The sequence below is a fragment of the Pterocles gutturalis genome, unplaced genomic scaffold (assembly GCF_000699245.1).
Source record: "Pterocles gutturalis isolate BGI_N339 unplaced genomic scaffold, ASM69924v1 scaffold12853, whole genome shotgun sequence".
In the NCBI taxonomy this organism is placed as follows: Eukaryota; Metazoa; Chordata; class Aves; order Pterocliformes; family Pteroclidae; genus Pterocles; species Pterocles gutturalis.
Genome location: NW_010125933.1, coordinates 30118 through 52321, shown reverse-complemented (window position 1 = coordinate 52321; position 22204 = coordinate 30118). Strand labels below are relative to the sequence as shown.

At 38.2% G+C, this 22204-nt stretch overlaps 1 protein-coding gene across 1 annotated transcript in view; it reads right to left on the bottom strand.

The window, feature by feature from the left end:
• NAV3 (neuron navigator 3) overlaps positions 1–22204 on the bottom strand; it is a gene marked incomplete at its 5' end in the record, with an annotated part of 67625 nt that overhangs the window by 41807 nt on the left and 3614 nt on the right. Inside the window, 7 exons of the mRNA XM_010078787.1 lie at positions 3167–3219; positions 5721–5909; positions 7757–7917; positions 10263–10304; positions 16847–17335; positions 18886–19591; positions 21717–21993. Coding sequence (XP_010077089.1) covers positions 3167–3219; positions 5721–5909; positions 7757–7917; positions 10263–10304; positions 16847–17335; positions 18886–19591; positions 21717–21993 — 1917 coding nt within the window. The remainder of the gene's footprint in view (positions 1–3166; positions 3220–5720; positions 5910–7756; positions 7918–10262; positions 10305–16846; positions 17336–18885; positions 19592–21716; positions 21994–22204) is intronic.

Below are 22204 nucleotides of genomic sequence, written 5' to 3'. Positions count from 1 at the left end.
TGTCCAAGGAAGCATTGACTCTCTCCCTGAATTGACAGAGGTGGCTCACACAAGCCAACTTTTGTGGGCAGTAGAAAAAGTATATGAAAGAGAAAGAACAGGATTCTAGACACATTATCAACTTAAAAAATAAAACTGGACAACCAAATACATCTGAGCAGTTTTTAGTTGAGTTCATGCCGACACCATTGTAGCCAGCACTCGGTCATTGGTTCAAAAGGCTCTGAAAGGAAATATTTTTTTTTTTTCTCCCTCTACATGCATCCCATCCTCTTAATGTTTTTTTTTTTTCTTTTTTTGAGGACTCAAAATATTAACATACAAATGACATGTCCTTATACATCTCGTTTGAGCTTGGCTTAGCAGTTAACGAAGTCAAGGGATTCTAACTGTAGCTAATGCTGAGAGCCAGTGTGAGAAATATAGCAATTAACTAAATATGTGCAAATTGCAATTTCTCACCTACTGAGCAGGAGGAGATTAAAATTGGAGACAACCTATCATAATTCACACTATCACACAGCTTTTTCAAATCCCTGGAGAGTTAGATATACTCAGTGCTAAAACTGAATCAGTATTTCAATCCTTTCAATCCACTTACGTGGCATACTTTTCTGTGAAACCAAATGTTTGTCTCTCTGCAAGCACACCTCTACAACTAGATTTCCAGCATATTCAAGTAAGTCCTAAAAACCCAAATGCAAATCAAGAAGAAAGCCAATACATACAGAAAAGACTAGTGAATGCTGAACTTCTACGTCATTGGACTTATTCATTGCAATGGCAGCAAATCATGAAATGTCTCTTCTGAATCTCATATTCTAAAATTCTCAAAGAAACAATCTTCAGAAAATAACTTCAAGCTTTTCAGCTATCCTTTGGTAATAATACACAAAGATCTTGATCTTTAGTATTTTGTCTGAATCTCCCCAGTGATCAGGCTGCAGAAAAACACTAGCACCAAGGCTTAAGGCAGTGCTTGAGAAGTCTGATAAATACATTTGATTGGGATACTTATGGAAAGGCAGCTGCTTTGGAGTTCCTGCTTAGTGATTTTGGCCTGCTTAAGTAAGGTAAAAAAGCTCTTGTACTTCTCCTTGACTTCAGTAATAGCTGAAAGTGAGCTATACATACCATAACCCCATGAAACTATCGCTTTCTGGAGGAAATGGGGCAATGCACCATATCATCAAACAATGAAACACTGTTCTTTATTTTCAGCTGATGTGATACAGATTGCCAGTTTTTCATGTTTCTACACTCCACTTGTGCAACATTTTCTGATTAATTACTGAAAAGTTTAAACTTTTTTTTCACCAGAAGAGAGATCAAGCAGAAGAAATTCTGATCAAAAATCATCCCTAAAGGTCAACTCTAGTAATTCTGTCATACTAATTCTTTTCTTCTCCTTTACATGTTTTTCTATAACTGCCATTATCTTGTCTACATAATCCATAACTTAAGCAGTGGGGCTTAGCTGCAATGTGAATTCACAATCAGAGATTTCAGAAGATAGTACACTGGTTTACAGTATGAACTTGGGGGCAAATAGTTTAAAGTCTGTTTTGCAGGAAAAATACTGTTCTCTAATATCAAGGGGTATGGGTAAAATTTCCAAGATAGTCTGTAATCTTGAATGATAGCAGGTTATATAAATAGAAAGTATTAGTAAACCCTTGCTACCATACACAACATCAGAGCAGAGATATTTCAGAATTACTGACTGATTTGATACTGAAAGCATCCTGTGTTGCTTTGCAATTTGATTTTTACCATCTATCCATTTCATAACATTCGTCTAAAATTTTATATCAAAGCTCGAATTATAACTTTGGACACCCTTCCATGCAAAGTTATCACAGTCTCTCATAGAGAGGGAAATAGTAGTAAAGATTTTTCTACTACCAAAACATAAGTGAGAAGCTTAGCTTTGAATGTTAGTCAGACATTACGTGTAGCCAGTCTGTATGTACATTCTACCTCCCCAAAATAATCTCCAACTGGTCTGGAGTGGAAATGCTTGCAATTTGCTGCTAAGGCCTGGACAAACCTAATGCATGTGTACCTGACGTTTTAGGCATGCCCCTGTATAGACTATTTTATGATTGAACAGAACTAGGAGGGGCACCATTGTGGTAGATGCTGTGCATGAATGGAACCTGCTTTCCAAGCTAACATGACTTCAGAATTGAGATAGGGCTACCAGCTGTACAAGTGGTACAAATGCATCAGACTGCCTCCGCTTGGTATTCCCAGGCAAGAACTGGTGTTGGCTCTGGGTGGAGGAGTCTGTGTCATCCCCAGGATATCAGCTAACACTATTCAACACCTGAAAATATGGACTATTCATGAGTGCAGGGTATGAAAACAGGTGCGTTGCTCTGCCATGAAAAAGGGCTACTACAGCATGTAATTGTAGTTAGCAAATTGGTGGTAAAGAAACTGTTGTGGATCAGCAAGGGAATGTCCAAACATATTTAACTCCTCCCATATGGATGATTTCTTGTTAGTAGAACAACTGAAACAACAGATCATGCAGAAGATCTCAAAAAGATACCAAAACAGTAAAACAGAGAAAAAAAATCAAACCCAGAACTTCTCCTTGAGCTAGAATACAATTGTTACTCAGTCTAATCAATCTAATTAGGATTAATCATTTTTTAAAGACACTATTCTCTTTGGAAATAACATCTAAATGCTGTCATTTGCAACAAAGATCAGTAGACATTTAAACTGCAAATTGTATCTCCCTTACCCTGAAGCAATCTTTTGTTTTCTAAGAGTGTACCTCAAACAGTGACATGACAAAACCACTTTGTAAATTGTGCAATTAGAGAAGTAACTGAAAATAAGCAAAACTATTCAAAATTATTAACTACAATAGCATAAGGACCCCTCTTAAAGAAAGACTCCCATACCGTTACCTTATTTTTAACTTTCAAAATATACACTAGGTGATTTTAAGTAGTTCTAAGCAAATCAAATAAAATGATGAAAATAATGTATTCTAAAATACGGCAGTAGTACCAAAGTTGAAAAGAAATGTTCCTGTTTTATTGCAGTCCATTTTTAATCATTCTATACCTCAAAGCATTGAAAGTTTCAAGAACAACGAATAAGAACAGAGGCAGGCAAAACTTTTTTTTTTTAAATTGTCAATACTTACCGTAGAGTAGAGAGAGGATGTGCTGGAGACAAGTGATAATGAGGAGCCATGTACTTTAAAAAAAGGAAAATAACACAAAATATTGATGAAAGCAAAAAACTTCTCCCACATAGCTCAATAACTAAACATCTTTTTAAAATGAGAACCATTCTTCCACAAAGAGCAATTATGAGCTATCAGTATAGAAAAGCTATTGATATTTATCCTGCACTTGAAAAGATTGTTCTATAAAAAAACAAAAAAAGCCCTTTGCTGGATATAAGGTGGGAGACTGAGGCAGTGAGATTCAGTAATATTATCAGCAAACTAAACACCACTTTTGTTGTTTTGACAACAAATGATAAATACACTCTTTAGAGAAACCAGAAATTGAGCTCTTTATACACCTGTCCAAAGCTGAGCAAACTGATTTTAATAAGAAACTATGCTTTGCAAAAGCGCTCACATTCCCTGAGGTGAGCTCTCAGGCTTTGCTCAGCTGGTTTCTCCCCTCAGCACAACACAGACCCGTGCATGCTGGCACTTGTAGTCCCCGTGAAGGTGTTACTGTGAGACGGAGTGCCACATTTCCACTAATCAGCAGTAGAGTCAGCCTCAAGAGCACTGAGTGAATGCTGCATGACTTCAACTCAAAAATGGGGTTCCTGGCCCCTCTGAAAATGTCAAGTAAAGAATAAAATGAAACAAAACTGACCTTCTGCTTCCAACGACTCTACTGAGGAAGGACACACCAACAGAGAATTTTAATTTTCATTTTTGTTTCAATAGAAATTTGTTTAATATTTGTAATCTGTCATGGTTTGGTAAATAAATTATTTTGCATTAATATTGGCATCTGTATTCCAAATTGACAACACAAGAATACTTAGATTAGCCAAATTGACTTTAGATCTAGTTTTGTAACTGGGAAAATATTTACAAAGATGTGGTACATTGACCACTGAAATCCTATTCCTTTCAATTTATCTCTGGTTTTCAGTCTCTGCTTTAAATCTCTCAGGTGAACCCTCATCCTGCTCTTGTACACTGTGGCTCTACTCATTACCTCCCTTTTTTAGTTATAACTTTCCTCAGAGCTCCTCTCTTAAATAAAATACATTTGTCCTTCCACCAGCATCATTTCATGTTAATCTCTAATGACTGTAAACTGCTGAAGACTGTTTATGATTGCTGCATTGACTTTCATTTACTCAAGTTGATCATGGTTATCCACTCCAGCTGGATATGAAACATGACCAATGAAACAGCTTTCTTCATAGCCACTGGTGACCCATTACTGAAATTCCAGATTTAACACCTCTTTTTCTATGCATAAATTATTTGCCTTGTTTTCTCCACTATTCTTCCAATGTTTCCTTTGATAATTCTCCTGTTCCCCAGCAAAGGGTTTGTAGTCACCTCTGTCCTTGAATTATCTGATATGCTTCTGTGCAGTCAGCCATCCTCTCTGTGCTGACAACTCACAGCTTGATCTGTCCTGCACCCTACTGCTAGTATTACAGACCCAGATGTCTGCCTGACATATCATCTAAAATGTGGAAGAAGGAAATTAAAAGTAGAAGTATTAACTGTCCATTATTTAATATAGGACTTCCCCCCAGCCGCCCTGCCCCCCCCTCCCCTCTTTTAATCTCATAACTATGAGCTTTGGGGTTAGGGGAAGACTTTTGTATTTGCTTGTTATAAAGGCCATTCATATTGTCATCACTTAGCAGTAAGCAAGATTGATGAGACGATATTATAAAATTAATATCCATTCAACTTTAGTGGGGTGTTTTTGGTTGGGTGTGGGTGGTGGTGGCTTTTTTTTTGGGGGGGGGGCTAATTAAAAGGTGTGATAACTTTGTGCTTATGAGAATTCTGCAAATAATCAATTTAACAGAACTGTTAGGCAGAAGAAAATGTTACGATGTGTTTAATTAGGATTAAAAAAAGAACAAAACCAAACCCAACACAAAAAATATTCCCCAAATTCTGGTGTTGTACATAGCATTAAAGAAACCAGACCAATAGTAACAATCTGCATAAAGAAAGTAGTGAGGTCAGATTAAATGACAGAGTTTAAATACAGAAATTCATATAATGTTTGGTGTAGCTGACTATAGGAAAGTGGGGAAATGAAATGACAGCAAAAGAAAGGGGATGTTAACTAGCACTGCCATTTAGAAAAAAAAAAAAGGAATTCTGAAGTAGGACTAAGAAAGCATGGAATCACAGTAGTCAAGGTATGCTCAGATACTTCAAATTTAGAGGCAAAAAGAATAAAATAAATTTCCAATAGTGGTTTCCTTTCTTCCAAAATTTCTGATACAGAATTTATACATGTATGACATACATAGCATTGCATATTACTGTGTGAAAGAAATATCTTCCAGACTTTAGGGTAAGAAAGTCCTGTGAGTCTAGCCCAACAGAATTTAAAAAAAAGCTTCACAAAATTATTTAAGTTTTTATCTTGAAGAAGAAATATTTTAAAATTTTACTGTGCTTTGAAGGCCTATTTTGGGGACCTATTTCAGGGCCTGTTCACTGATCCAAAGAGTAACAGTCTTACCTTCTTCCATGCTGTCCCTGAATGAACCTGAATGACTAATCGCTCGTGGTCTCTCTTCTAAGGATGTAGCACTGCCACACAGTTGGGAGTCATCATACAGATCAAAAGAAGTGTCTTGTGCAGGGATGCTGTTTGAGCGCATCATACTGGGTCCAGGAAGGTTAAACTGAGACAGGTTGGTTGGACTCACTGGAATACAAAGCTTTATTAATGAAGCACATTTCCATTACATTAATTTTGGTTCTGCACGAAATTGTAATGTAGGACTAGCATGGTTAGGTGGACTTTATGCTGTTAACAACTTCATTCCTACATACAAAGCCACCACAAAATGGTGAACCAGATTATTTCTGAGGACCTGGATGAGACTAGCCCTGTAAAACACACGGTAGTGCTAACACTGGTGTTTGAATACACACTTGTTCACTTTGACAGCCCAAGACAGAAAATCAATGGAAGAGATTCAAAAATTAAAAAGGAATATGAAGTTGTAAGTATTTTTTATAATCATCTCTTCTAATAAATCAGTATCTGTATTTTATTGTTATATACCTGTATTACTGACTGCTGTTAAGACCAAAATTTATTGGCATATGTAAAGCATATTTATCCTTTGATTTTCTACAGCATCTACCACTATATTAGGTTAAAATTCCTGCACAGGCCAGTTGAATCTCATCATAATAAATAGAAGCAGTTCAATCACTCATTGTTGAAATCCAGAACATCATTGGTTAACTTATTTTTAAGCTTTTGCAAAGTTTGTTTGCCAGTAGGAAGGAAAGTGCGGTTATGGTTCACGCAGACCACATGAACTCAGTGCCTAGAAGAAAAAGTTAACTGTCTATCCAGATTCAGCCTCAGTGTTTGGACTTTTATTTTAGATCATGCAAGATGTGCCCTAAGTCATAAACTACCAGAGCAGCTGTGTTGTGAGAGACAATTATCCCATAGGGCTATGATAATGGAAAGAAGAAAAGGACAATGATAAAATAAATTTTAAAATTCCTCAATCTTACTGATCTCTGTTGTGAGTATGAGAACTATAAGCAAAAAGAAAGAGAAGATATTTGTAACCAGAAAATGATAGAGTGAGAGAAACACTGCTTAAAAAGAGCTGTGTCTAAAACTACTGCAAGTACATGGAGGAAATCCAAAGCAGTGGCTTGCTTAGCCAGGATCCAATTTCATTTTTAAAAGTGGCTTTGTTCAACTTCTTTTCACATATGTAATAAAGACTGACATTTGTATGTCTGATCAAATTTCTTTTCAGTGATTTTAACCTACAGATGCCATAAGCTGTGACAGAGTGACAGAATTGTGAATGCTTCAAAGGTTGCTGTAAATTTCACAATAAGGGTCTAAAAAGATCACTGTCAACCTAGGTATGTGTCCGGAGCACTGCAAATAAATGGTTTTCTATTAAGCATTAAAGAAAAAATAAAATTATTAACAAAACTAAATTTGTATTGGATTAACTTGAAACAAGATCCAGAAGAATCAAATCTAAATCTTGACCTGTAATCAAAGAAATCTGAAATGTGACTCACATCCTAAAATATTATATTCAGGGATAGGATTTGAATTGGGCTCAATGCAGTTATAGCCAGGTCCAGCCCCTAAAACGCATTGGACAGGCCTATCTCAAAGTAAACATGTATACAGGAAAAAAAAAAAACAGTGTTTAGTGTCTGGGTTGACATTCACTAAAATCACTGGAAAGAATCCTACTGACTGTGAATCCTAAAAGATGAGTAGATTTGAACTAGAAGCTAATTTCCAACTCTGACTCAGATTTTCTTCTCCCTGGGCAAGTCATAGAGAGTGTGTGCTTTTTTTCTGTACGCAAAATAGGAGGTACCCTGGCCTAATCCATGCAAAACACCATGAGTTTCCCTTCATTAGTGAGGTACCACAATATGGTGATGGAGATGTTAAAATAAATTATCTAGTTTGTCAAATTAAGAAATATGAATGGCTGAATTTTATGATTCTGTTCTAGAGTGGGAGAAACAGTGAAGGGAAATGGCATTTACCCAGGTTGGAAAAGTGATATTTTCCAGTCGCAGATGAAGACATAGCTGAAGGAGAAACAAGTGGGGACTGACTGCCAGTGTCTTGCAGGCCTCCAGTTGAATGGGAGCGTAGCCATTCCTTGCCTTCCTCCTGACTCGTCTGCCGGGATGATGGAGTATATCTGAAAAAGCACAGCTGACATGCTCAAAACAATGACAAGGTGATGGTTTGGAAGGAAATAGGTGTCACATAAATACCCTTCACCAGTTAGACAGAACAAAACCCTTGGAAAGTATCAAGTCTAGTCAAGTGATTATCATCAGGGATTTTAACAAGGTAAGATTTACCATCTTAGTACAACAGAAAAAGTACAGGACTTGAAACCCCTTTCCTCTTCATCCCCCTCCCCAAAACAGCATTCCCTTCCTTTGAAGAGATATGATGACAAACCATAGAAGACAGACAACTGAGCTGAGAGGAAAGGACTTCAAAGCTGTAGGAAGTGAACAGGTTGATGCAAAAGCTTGGAAGCTGTATGGCTAGGATGGGGAATGGACAGACTAGAAGCAAAGAAATGTGAGTAGCTGCTTACAAAATGACATCTGCCACAGATCTTGTGGGCAACTGGTTAGATGACAGGAGTGAAACAGATCAACAGTTCTGAAAAAGGAGTTTGCATCACTAACGACAGCTACTCATGGTCACACTTGCAATCTGTCGCTCTGAATGCTACGTGGCATTATGTCCTGCCCCAAACTAGGGGGAGGGAAAGGGACAGGAAAAATCTGCAATTAACAGAAACAAGTTCTCTGGAAGGAAGAAGTCTGGCAATCAAACGATTCATCAACTGCTTCCTACAGCAAACCAATGAAACAAATGCAACTTGATTCATGGGCTAAGAGGGAGGACTGATAACTCACCGGCCCTGCCTCTTTTGGCTGGGCTGTAAGAAGGGCAATTCTGGCAGTGGTTAAACATTAAAATGTGCAGGCAATGTGGGCCTCAACCAAGAGATTGTTTTCAGCAAAGTCTGGAAGAGCCTGTTTCATTCAGCACAATCTCCTGCTGAGAAATGAGCACCTTCTTCACCACTGTCATGAACCATCAGTGTTCCCCAAACAGCAGAGCAGAAAGGGCTTTTGATACTCTGGCTTCAGGCTTGCAAGGCACAACTATTTCTGCTTAGAAAGCAGATTAAATGAACATGTAAATTCTCATGTTGTGCTTGGGGTTTTGTACAGTATTTTATGGCACAAAAACATCTTGTCCTGATTAAATATTTACTTCCTTTCTACTTTCAAAAAGACAGCTGTGATCTTTGCTTATAAATGTGGCAGAGCAGTTACCCAGTGGCTATCAGACCAGAAAGATGCCAAAACAAGAATTCAGGACCTGGGTCTTGGACTGGGATCTCTGCACATTAAATCAAACTGATGCTCCTTCTGGGATAACTGGTCAGGATTATATGCCTATAAACTGTATTCCCACTCCATTTCACTTTCAGCTTTCAGCTACCATTACAATTGTACAGCCACAACTCTCAATCATCCCATTGTACCCTTGCAGGGTTCCCTTTATGCCTCTTTCATGTCCTCCACCTTTTCCATTCTCTCCCAATCCAAAGTGATTGTTTTGGGATAATGGGAAATTTGATTAAATTCTTTTTAAGGAACGGATAGTGTAGAAGAGCAGAAGGTGCTCTCTAGTGACAACACTTTAGCACTATCTTAAAATTTAATAAAATATAATCTATCAATAATGCAAGAGATTTAACTGCATTAATTCAGTGACTGGAAGGCTGCAGAGTGTCTGTGTGCATGCACATACCCTTGCCTGCCAAATCTGCTTCCTGGATTAGGGAGATAGGCTACCATGCCTGATGAGACCAGACAAGTTACCTAACGATCCCTCTTTTAACCATGAAGTGCAGAAGAAGGTAGATGACTTCTGTTTTCTGTGATGAAGACATCTCTAATTAATGGAGAATTAATAGCAAAACAGGACTCCGAGTACTGCTGGATACGGATCAAGAAGACTAGCTGGAGCAGGGATCCTTTTATACTTACAAACCTTGGGTATTAAAATTAGTATTTTCTAGCCTTGCCCTTTACTAGATCTTCAATTCAAATTGCATGAGTGTTTGCATTTAGAGATCAAGTTCAGATCCACATCTAAAACCTTGTTTTTCTCAATAATGTTTTCAACAATTAGCCCCATTGAATTGCAAAAGTATCATGTTCTGTCTCTTTTAGCTCTCTGGGATTCAATGCATTTTAAGATTCATTGCAAAAGGAAACTATCCTTAACAGCATTCAATTTCCATGATATATCTTGACAGGAAATGTATTTACTAGGCAGACTTGGCAAGAAAAAAATCCACTGTTAAAATCTACATTTTTTTGGTTTGAATCTAAGTATCATGAACTCTGTTGTAAACAGGATCAACAAAAGGAGAAAGAAAGACAGTGTAGAAAAAGTTAGAGAAAAACAGAGAAGTAGCAGTCATGCTCAAAAAAATATATATACCTTAATCCCTTTTTGGGTAGTGTATTTCTGTCAAGCTGCACGCTGTTAAAACAAAAAAAATCCCTAAGGACATACAGTAAACAGGACTGTTCAGAATTACAAATTTTAAAGGTCTCGATATGTGTGCAAAACAGAAGGTAATTTAATGCTTTTTAATATATCTTTCATTATAAATCCCTGACTCATTGGAGAAGACGATAAGACATGGACTGCTGCACATTCATTTTTCATCTAGACGTGCTCAGGGCTGGGTCAATAGCAATTTGGAGACTCTCCAAGTCAGAAAGAAGTCCTTCCTTACCATTTCTAACCTTCCTACGGCTTCACCCTGCAATCTGTGTGAGAATCATATGGTCACAGTAAGAACCTTTATTTTTCACAGTTGCCATGATGTGCCAACAGATTTCCAAAAGAAATGAAGGTTGCGACACCTGCTAAGAGACAGCATGGCCTTGCCAGAAGCCAAATGACAGCTCTGCATGTAGAAATTCATGCTAAATATATAGACTGCTGGCCTTCTGTTGCTGTGGGGCTCACAAAGGAGGTGATGGTGAGGACAATGAAAAGTGGCACCAGAGCCACATTGTTCCATACTCACGCACATGCAGTGGCAGAGTGGGTGATCACTGCAGATCTATGGCTGCAGTTTTCCTAATTTAAACTCCATCACCAGAAGGGCACCCACTAGCCCTCCTTTAAATGTGTCATTTGGGCATTTCCTCATAAACACCTGGTAGATCATTCCCTGACTAGTCTGGGTTGAATTTGAACTAGTTATCTTCAACTTAAGTGTTGCAAAGTTTTTTTCCCTTAAGAACAGAATTTAGTGTAGCCATATGGATTAAATCGTGAAATGGTTTTAGAAATTTTCTGTATTACATATCATAATCACACCTCTGAGAACAACAGTAACTTAGGACCCTTCCTACCCAGGAAAACTCTCATGATGTTACTAAAGGTTGTTTTCTGTTGTGCCAGGGGTGCTGGGCACCCCACTGTCATGTAACCTTGATCCAAGTATGTAAAGGCAGTGAAAATACTGTTGGCGTTAACAATCCATTACCATTAGGGCTGAATCTAATGCAAGTAAAGCCCTCTTACCACCAGGAACTTTTATAGGCAATTTTAGTGCTTTAATCAGGGCCTTGGGGAGAAAGTAAGTGGAATAACAAACTTATCAGGATTTCAGGCCCAGCTATCATGGTTCATGTGAGAATAGTCCTCTATGAGACTGAGAACTAAATTTTCAGCATTTTGCTCCCAACATAACTAACAGAACCAGGAATGGTGGGTAAAACAAGAGCATACATTTGAATGCATGATTTGTATATCTTTTAGTTCCTTACAGAGAAGAATGGGTCTTCTATGTACCTTTATGCACCTCTAAATTTCAAATCAAATAAACATGTTCATAATAGCAAAAACAGTTTCTTCTGCAAATACTTCAAATATCATCATGAACAATACTTTTTCTAACATTACTTTAACTTGAAGTTCTATGCATTTCAAAATAAGCACATTATCTAAAAATAAAGGAGCCAGTCAATGCTCCTTTAAAGCAATCCACAAGCCAAAAGTTGAAAGTTGGTCAGATGAGTAGGCTAACAGTGACCATAGGATTTTGCTAAAAAGCTTTTGAATTCAGATACGCGAATGAAATAGGGGTGAATATTCTTCAACATGAGCATGGAGTTATTGCAACTGCATAAGAGTGAATACGGCAAACATTTATTTTGTGTTTTCAAAATAGTAAATCTTGCAAAGATGCCCCTAGATTTCAGATAATTGCATGAAAACATTAACCATGGCTATATGCAACTATTAACCCAGACCCATAATTGCCCACATCTTTTTAGCATCTGAAAGCATTCCTCCACCAAGAAGCTGGGTGTGTTACTTCTTCAGAAACTGGAATTCTGGCAAACAGAACTGAACTGCAACGTGCAGCAGTGACCCCATGATGACACTAGCAGCCTGACGTCTGTGCTCAAAAGATATCTAAAGATGACTGGAAAAAAATTAGTCCTTTCCTGAAAGAAGCAATGCATTCATGGAAAACTGTCTCTTTAGCTCAAAATAAACACCAATACAAAGTGAGGCTGAGAATATTGTAATATGATGTTTTCCTTTGCCATGTCAATTGCCAAAAGCAGTCTTGCAGAAAGATGCATGCAGACGTAGGCTGAAGTTATCAAGCCCACTGTATCTCTATTCCCTTTTGTTTATTTTGAGCTGCTGAAACCATTTGCAAGTTCTCTGGGGCAAATTACAGGAAGCCTTACAGTTCTCAGGTTCCTACCTGCTCTTGTTGTTGAGGCTAACTCGGGAAAGGGCAATAATGCCATGTCTTTGGGCTATATCTAACTGTTGCAGAGCTGTTAGGGTATAAAAAAAATTACTGGAAGCTAAGACGCACCTAGGGAGGTCTAGAGCAGGCTGGGCCAAGCTGATATGTGTCTTATAAATGTTTTTACAAATGGCTTGAGCACACAAGAAAATCTGATACATGATGCACAGTTTCACACCTTAAAACCACAACTGTTGACTGTGATGATAATTTAAACCAATTGAAAGTCTTGAAGTGGATTTCAGTGCACTTTCATGGCCCTCAAAACTAAACATTCTTTTAAAGCAAACCAAAGCAAGCCAATCATGTAATTAGAAACCACTTCCACTCTGCCAGTCTTAAAATGCAGCCATTTTTGTTGATGAGACCACTTATTTCTATATTTTTGCATTTTTTATGCATCCCTTGCTGCATCACTCGGACCAAGCAGAAGAAAGACACAAATTTGCAGTGCCCAACAGCAGTTAAGGGTTCAAAAGAAGTATTGGTGATGTGTCCAGTGTGAAAAATTTATCAATGAAAGCAGTGATATTTCAACAATTAACCCCAGCAGACAGTTTTATTTTAGAGTGTAAGTACGTGCATGATTGATTTGAATCTCTCTAAATTGTTGTAAGCTAAAAAAACAAGTGTCCTCCCACATAGGGAGTTACACTGCTACAATAACAGGAGACTTGTCTAAATAAATAGTGCTAGTGCAAAACCACCAGAAGTCCTGAGGGAGATACAAAATTTGCTGAAAAAGCAAGTATTTTGCTTGTATTTACTGAATGCATTTTCTGGTTACTACAATGCAGAAGAATCTAATGGAATGAAATAAAATTTGGCTGGACTAAACTTTGACACTGTATCAGTATAGCAGTTGACAGGGAGCTCTGTTTATGCCCTACCATAGCTTGGTGGGCTTGCTTCAGATGCTTGCCTGAAGACTGGGTGTAGGCAATGCCTGATCGCCCCTGGAGGGACTGAGACACACCGGGTATGCATGGGCACATGTGGCAGAGACCTTGCAGACCTGATGTCTCCAATGGCAGGTAACCACCTTTTTGGAGGCAGCCAAGGTTTACTCTCCTTAGTAGGAACCATAGATGTGACCTCAGATTTTGGTGTCATTTTCTGTGCCCTTTCCAGTTGCATCAAATCTTTCTTAAAACTGGATGTACCAAAGTCTTTAAGGTAAAGCCTTAACATGAAAAAGTAGAATGGAATAATTACTTTCTATGACTTACACGTGATACTTTCATTTTCAAAATACTGGGAGAATGCTTTCCCCTTCAACGGTACTACAACCCCTCAGACACTGTGTCCTTTCTCCAAAACAGCCTCATCATTTTCCATTTTATGTTTGCACAAATATATCCTGCCCTGTTATATCCCTTCAGGCTAATAAACCATTGATCACTAGTCTTTGATAACTCTTTTCCAAGCAGTCAAGCACCTTACTTTATTTCCCTCATTTGCTTATGAGAATGTTATTTGAAATAGCACCTAAAGCTTTACTAAGGTCAGGATTTCTTATTGTATCTACTAATAACTTTCTTCTATTCACAAAGCCTGTGTTCCTGCAAATGAATTAAATTAGTCTTATTTGAAAGGCTGTTAATGACTAATCCCATGTTATCTGTTACTTAACCCATTTTATTTAATACCCTTTGTATCTTTCCATGAACCGAGGAAAGGTGGCCTTGCCCCTAACCCCCTCGTCCTCCATCCCAGCCCTCCTCCTCACTCCTTCCTTAGCAAAGACCCTTTGAAACCTCTTCTTCAGTCCTAATGACTGCAGGGCTATTTCAGACTGCATCTGACGCAGGGAAGTGAAAAGTTCATCAGGACTAGTAAATTATAGTAATATTTAACCTTTTCATTCCTCTTAGCATGCCGTTAGTGATGCTAAGCCATCAAATTGCAGTTAATGCTTCAATGAAGCAAAACCATGTTTATTTGCATCATCTATTATCAGCTCTCTCTTCTCTTTTAGCTTTCCCTGGGCAGAATTTATGTTGCTTGTTAATTGTATCTCATTTTGTGCTTCAGTCTTTCTGATTTTTTTTCCACATTTTATTACTATAACTCACTATACAGACTGCTCATTCAGTCTTTTGCAAGCTCTAGAGTGACTGAAGAAAAATAATAAGCCTCTTTGCAGATAATTTCTTGTGCCATGCTGGGCTACAACTCGTATTGCTGGAGGCATCTCAAATATAACCTGAGTCTACAAAGGAAAAGGGACATAATCTGCTGACAAACATATCTGTTCCTATCATTGCAAACCAATGCTTTTGTTGTGAAAAAATACTTTGCTACATGTAGGTTTTACTGTATAAAACAGTTTAGAAATAACACAGCACTTATAACAGACCTTTCAGAAAAATACAAACAGCAAAAACCTATTGGGGCTTTAATTCAAGAAATGACACCATTTTTCTCTGGGTATATATATTTGTTTTGAGGCCAGATCAACATGATAAATGGCTCTCTCTGGACTAAATCATAATATCCCCATACGGACAAATCTGAAACTTAACAATATTGCCAAAGGCAAAGTATTTGGAACCACCAAAATTAAGTCACTGAACAAATACATAAAGTATTAGTAGTGGGGGTTGCTCAGAAGTTTATGCCAAACCATTAACATTTTAAAAGTGATGTTTAACATCCTCTGTATAAATATGATCTTTGGCATAAATTCATGCTCTTCCACATCATCCTATTGACCTCACCATCCATATATGTAGCACTAAAAATTAGTGAAGGTTTTTATAATCTAAATATGAATAATTAACTTAGAAATATCATCACATTCAGTTCATGGCAAACAACGCAAATTACTATTTAAAAATAAAAGGCAGAGTGCAAATTACAAATTATTCCTATATCAGTGTATTTTTAACTACTGTTGTTACAATACATTATATTGAAACACACATGTTATACAGTGTTGCAATTATATTAGTAAGAGGTGTGATTTTAGCTGATATAGTAATACTTATGAATGCAACATAAGAGAATGAAATATGTGGAGAGTTTTCATCTAGATTTGGCAGAGTTGTTTAGAGGTTTGGTTTTGTCTGGGTTTTTTTTTTAATGCTGCTTCACTGAAAGTGAAATCTTTCCACAGAAAGGATTGCTATTCAAAATTCTCTGGTTTTATATTAAAGGGAAAAAACTCCCTAACATTGTATATTATTCACATGTATAAAAAAAAATCTTTTTTCTTTCAAATAATTATGCATTTTCTAAACAATTAAGTTTAGCATATTTCTGAGTGACTCAGTATAGTTCTCTTTTTTGGATCAAAGGGTAATGAAATATTTAATATTGACTTTTCAGTCCCCATGTGAGATAAGAGTTTCATTGTCAAATCTTGAAAATTTTCACAGGAAGTGAAAATTACTTACTGCCTAGCAAAGTTTATTTTTTCTCTCCTGCAAAAGTCAAACAAATATTTCACACACACAAAAATTTAAAAAATAATAATGGTACAAGTGTGCCAGGGTGGATGCGCCACTTCATAATATAAAGTAAACGGTAAAATATCAGCAGGTTAAAAACAGCAAGCAGAGGAAAACCCTTTCTTGCTTTTGTTTGTTTGTTCCAGACACTCAGCAGGACTGTGCAGATAGTGAGGGTCTCATCTTGTGAACTGTCTCCCTGCCAGTGAAACTGCATTTTAGTAAGGATCTGTGTAATGATTACCGTGTAAGAAGCAACTTGTCAGGACCGTGCATTTTAAGGCAAGACCGGTCAGCTGCAGGCAGGGGCCCACCAGCTCTCCCTGTGCTTTCAGCTAATGGGAAGAAAACTGGTGGAGTCCCACTGCAGGAGAAGATCTGTCAGCAAGACAGCAGTGATACAGCTTTGGAGCTGCCAGTTGCTGGGACAGCAGGTAGATCCAACATGCAGGAATCATGTGGCTGTTTAGATTTGCCTTTAGTTAGACAATTTTCCCCTTTTCTCTGGCTCTCCAGAACAAGGGAACAAAAAAACTTCTTAAGATAGAAAATGTGCTTGTGAAACCTTAAAAGGCAGTTGATTCCACATCCAATGCCTGCAATTGCTTTCAGCTTTCTTTTCTTCCTTCCTTCCTTTTTTACATAAAGGACAAATCTGCTAATTAAACAGTGTCCCTTTAGGAAAACAGGTGGAGAGGGTTTGTTGCTTTTTTTTTTTTTTTTTTTGCTCCTGTCCTTTTGCCTCTCACTGGTTTCGTGGTCACTATATCTATAGGCAAGCTCACCTTTCCGAAAGAGTAGATCTGACGCTTCCAGTCCTCATGAGCAGGCTCTGAACCTCCTGAGTGCTTGTTGTCAGTCCAGAGAGAGAGCCATGATGGCTAAGAGGAAGGTCAATAGACTCGGAACTGGTGTGAAGGCTAGTCATGGACTGGTAACTGGGTGTGTCCTTACTGCCCGCTGAAGAGCTGCTCAGGTTTGCAGCCCACACAAGACCACCTGATGTGAAAGAGTGCACTGAGGCGGGACTGGAAGCCAAGGAGTGACTTAAGCTTACAACATCTGCATTTAAGTCCGAAGGTTTACTGAAGAGGGGGCTGCTGCTACCACTTTGCCCACCTGCACTGCCCATGCTGCCTGTGCCCGAGGATGGCGATTCCAGGCTGCCTTGCCGTGCCAAGGTGGTACTAGGGCTGGGCATTGCCGATGTGGGTTTCACACCTTCAGTACTGGGTGCAGAGGCAGCTTTACCACTTGCCTTGGCACCAAACAACCTAAATGTAAAACAAATAGCTTTAGAGAAACTGATAGCCACATTAAACATTCATGGCGTAACATCCTAAGAGCCAAACTACACATTTTAATTACCGCTACTAAAACATGCCTACCTAGTTGATCAATTGCATCGCAAAATTAAATTCACTTAACCATATCACAGTAATCAGGGATTGTTTCATTAGCAACAGCTCTCATTCACTCCTGTTCAGATGTGCCCTTTGCACATACAGACCCTTCCAGAGAGAGGTAAAATAAGCACATTTTTGTCTTATTAGTGCATAAGCAGATTACACTTTCACCCAAATTCAGGAATTAAGTGTTCCCACGGCTAAGTCATTAGCTTTTAAACCCTTCACTTCCCAAATCAGCTAAAATAACTTCGAAATCCTTCATAGGTTAATAAACTTCTAAGTATTTGCATAAAATTTCCCTCTCATTGTTCTTTTGTACAGATGGTCATGCGGTCATTGGTCTTATAGTAACCATTCAGACAGAACAAACTGAGCTAGATGTGCTCAGTTTGTCTCCAAGGGCACCCATGACAGAGATGTATTTCACACAATTGCTTCCAGCAATTCTATAGAAGAAATTCTACAGTGATGATGAAAAAGAACTACAAATCCTCTAAAACTGGTGAAATAAAAGGTCATGTCATGACTTAACGTCTTACTGGAAATATTTGAAGCTGCAGTTAAGGTTCAGCTCATAAATTAATAAGAAATAAATGCAAAACTTATCATGATGTAAAGTAAGCATGGCTAATAACATAAGAATCCATTTTGTGTATCACCAAGCTCACAAAAATCAGGACAGCATCACAGCAGACTGGAGATGCTCTTTTGGTAATAAGGCACAAGAGGGCACTATTGGCTTTTTCTCCAACAGTGCAAATGTTGCAGTGCAAAAATCAATCCCAATTTATACTTCATCCAGATTCATACTTGCAGAAACGTTACAATAGGGCATTTCCAATTGAAATTTAGCTTTGCTAATGTTTGTGATGAAAGATATAGAAAAGCTGCTAAGATAATGTAATGCTTGTAGCTGGAGCCACCAATAAGGTGAAAGCAAATACTTTATTTAAACTACAGAGCTCTTCAGTTCTCCGACCAGGCAATGGCATCACCTGGTCAAGTAACAGAATGTGCTGGAACTGGAACATGGCGTCCTTCTTCCCTTTGGGGGTTTATCAGAGCATTGAGATGTGATTCAATAAGAACTTAGAATCATAGAATATCACAAGTTGTAAGGGACCCATAAGGATCATCAAGTCCAAACTATTCTAGTGTCCAAACTGTTGTTATGGGAATGTACCTACAAAGCTCAAAGCTCAAGGAACAGTCATTTATGGTCTGGGGAGGTCTCTAGGCCTTAGAGAAATAATAGTGCTGTGTGAAAAAAAATTACCCTTTTCTTTTTTTTTTTATCTTGGCTCTCTGTTTGTGACAAAATATGCCCTGAAAAGGCTTTTTGCCCAGTGCTTCAACACATTGAAACCCCCTGCCATATATACTGCAACTTCAGGAATTAATGGAAAAGCACTAACCTTCGAAAGGTGGGTGAGGCGATATCTGGGTATTTGGATCCTGGCTGCCTAAGTCCTGGCGTACCAGAGGCGCTTGCTGAAGTTGGGCTGGATTTGGGGGAACTGGACAGCGAGACACTCTCAGAATCAGACACGGCCACTTTCTCTTTTTCCTTGTCCGTCTGGTTGATGGTGACGGGGCTGGACCGCCCTGACCCGATCTTACTTGGCTCTCGCAGTTTGGTGGCAGTGGCACCTGCAGATTTGCTGCTGACATTGGAGTCAATGCTGCTGGTGCTGGAGCGGTGGCCGCCCCTGCCAGGGATCCCACTGCCACTGGATTTTGATGGGCGAGGCAAACTTCGATACTGCAGAGTTGTCTTTGAGTTCACATGCAGGATGCCGTCATCCTGGTTCTGGGAACCATCTAAGCTCGTTTTCCGCCCTGCGTTTGACTTCCCACTGATGGCTGAAGATTTTGGCATTTTTCCTAGAGTTGCCGACCCACTTGTAATAGTCGCTCCACTTGTGGTGATTATGGTAGAAGATCCCATCCCGGATTTCTTGAATCCAAAGGAACCCGTAGCAGTAGATCTCCCAATGCCAGAGGGAGGCTTTTTTCCTTCATCACCGCTGCTTTTTCCTGCATCTGATGGAGAGCGCTGAATAGAGGCTCCTTTCAGAGGAGTTTTCACTTTTTCTGAAGCTTTTGCATCATCAGTTTTTCCTAAATAAAAGTATATTTGAAAAGGTCACTTGTGTTTAAGCTGTAGTGTCTCAATACCTAATTTTAACATTATACGGTTACAGATACAAAATTAAAAAATACACAGATAGAAAAACTACCCTAAGAAAACAGACCAAATTTGGTCTTTAGTTCCCCATCAGCAGTCAGTAGCAGGTACACATTATAGGTAAGCACGAAGAATTAAAAACTTGAAATTCTCCTGAGAATATGTAGCTGTAGACCATAGCAATCATCCTGAATGAACTATAAAGAATTCTATTTGTCTTTTTTTCCTGTCTATAGTATTTCTCGATGTAAGAAATAATATTTGAAAATAAAACACAACATGTAATTAACATTTCCAGAAGGATGGCATTAGTTATGCATGTAGAAATTAGCGGTACTTATTGAGTTCTTTGGTTTTCACTGATTACATATTTTAACATAACTAAGTTTGTTCCGGTTTTAGTTACACAAAATCATCAGGGAAAGATTATGCTATCATGGCATGAATCTTCTTGATCTATAACGATATCAGTTACATGAGTTAATAGTCTTTGTCATGTCCTTGATATCTTTTCAAGATATTTGTTTTTCTGAGAGCCTATCTTCAGCACTATACAGACACACATCTATGTAGCATATATTTCTATATAATGTTATTGTGACATTCAGAAAGGTTTAAATAAGATATTGTCTTCTATCTTGAAAGAAAATACCTTCTTCTTACTTTACAAACAGATTAAAAATGACACTTCTATTCTGATTTCCCTTTAAGCATCTGTTGCATGCTCATAATAAAGAACAAGTATTCAGCATAACAAAGTTTTTAATTCACTCTGAGTGACTGTGGAAGTTTTGGAGGTGGGTGGCCTAATTTCTCTTAGGGAACTAAGCTGTAATAAAGAGCAATGCCTACAAGTCAGAACTAAATCCACTCATGTTTTCATCTGGCGTACATTTTATGTTACACAAACAAATGCACACACCAAGATATGGATCAGACTCCTACAGGGTGAACACAGACTATTAGTATATGCTTCAAAAATTAAGGTCTTCATTTTGTATTGCACAGTGGCTGTCTGATCACCTTTAGCAAAACAGATCTGGGAAACTTAGCCTGGCATGTGGCAAACCTTTTAATATCTCTTTTTAAAATTGCTATTAGAGGGATGTCACTTCTGTATCCACATAACCACTGGCTATGGCAACGCTCTTCAGGAATCTTACAGACCAGAGACTGACCAAGGTTGAGCAGTTCCAAATTTCAAAGAAACAAAAGAGGTTCACAAAGGATTTGAACTTATTCTGAGGAGGTCTTAGTTGCCTTTACAACTGGGGACTAAAGCATGTTCATGCAGTATTTTGTCAGGACACGACAAAGCTCTAGAAAATGTCCTATAAAGAATCAGTATTTCCCTACTAAAAGGACAGATCAGATGGTCTTAATAATTATGTCTTCCACCAACTTTAGATTTTTTGCTTCAAGACTAGACTGCAGAAGTGGTTCCTACTTCTGAGAGGCCTTTCAAAATTAAGTAAGAAGTCATCTAGCACTGAGGAAAGTGTGTAAAAATATATTTTTTTAAACATTTTATCTCTTAAGAGTGGTCTATAGAATACCCACAATATCTGGAATGTGACAACTCAGTTTTAGTTCAGAAACACTCATTTTTGAGTCCCCTCACTTGAATGTTACATCTTTTTACCTCAACTTCTAATCTTTGGTCATTTCTATGCATATGTTCAATTATCAAAGGTACGGGTTTTCTAAAGAACAAAGATGAGGCAGAGATAAGTCCAAAAACACTTTTAAGAATTCCTTATATAACAGTTGACATACTCAAAACAAAACACAATCACATGTGGATATGGATACATTCATGTGTGATTAATAAATTATTAGTATGCAGTGAAGCAAACTAATAGTCATAGAGATAATCAAGTTACTATATTATTATGAGAACGACCACCAATATGCTTACAGTTCTTCATGCCTGTCACACACTTAAAACATCCATTAATTATTTTTAGCCCACTAAAGATTCCTTACTGCTTATCAATGAAGTCTAAGTACAAAGCCTTAATTTTCAGTGCTGTAATCTGAACTACAGAAGTTTCCTACCCGGGGTCTTGAGCGCACTTGTTCCTGCTTTGTGCCTGGACTGAGTTGTTCCTACTTGTGCAGTCATGCCTCTCCTCCAGGATCCGGTCTGTGAAACAGATAGAGATGCTTTCTGCCCCCCCTTCTCTGACTCTTCAGACAGCCCCGAGGGAAGGCCTTTCCACTTGCCACTGCCGTCTACGCTGCTGTCAAAATCTTCCTCTGGTTTCTTCAGTTCTTCAGTGCTGCCCCAAGTTTCACTGTCTGTAACTGAGCGCTTCTCTGAGTCTGTCTTCAGCTACAAGAGATTTGCATGAGAAATGGTCAGTCTCAGCATCTTCAATATTTGCTGATTTCTTAAATCACGGGAGGGGAGGAGGATAAGCACATTGATTTATTTGCAGCAAGGGCCACGGGAGCTTCCCTTCTAAAACATTAGTATCCCAGTCCCAAATGTTTAAAACCATTCCCATTTGGGGAAGACTTTTTTTTTCTTTTATTTTCAAAAG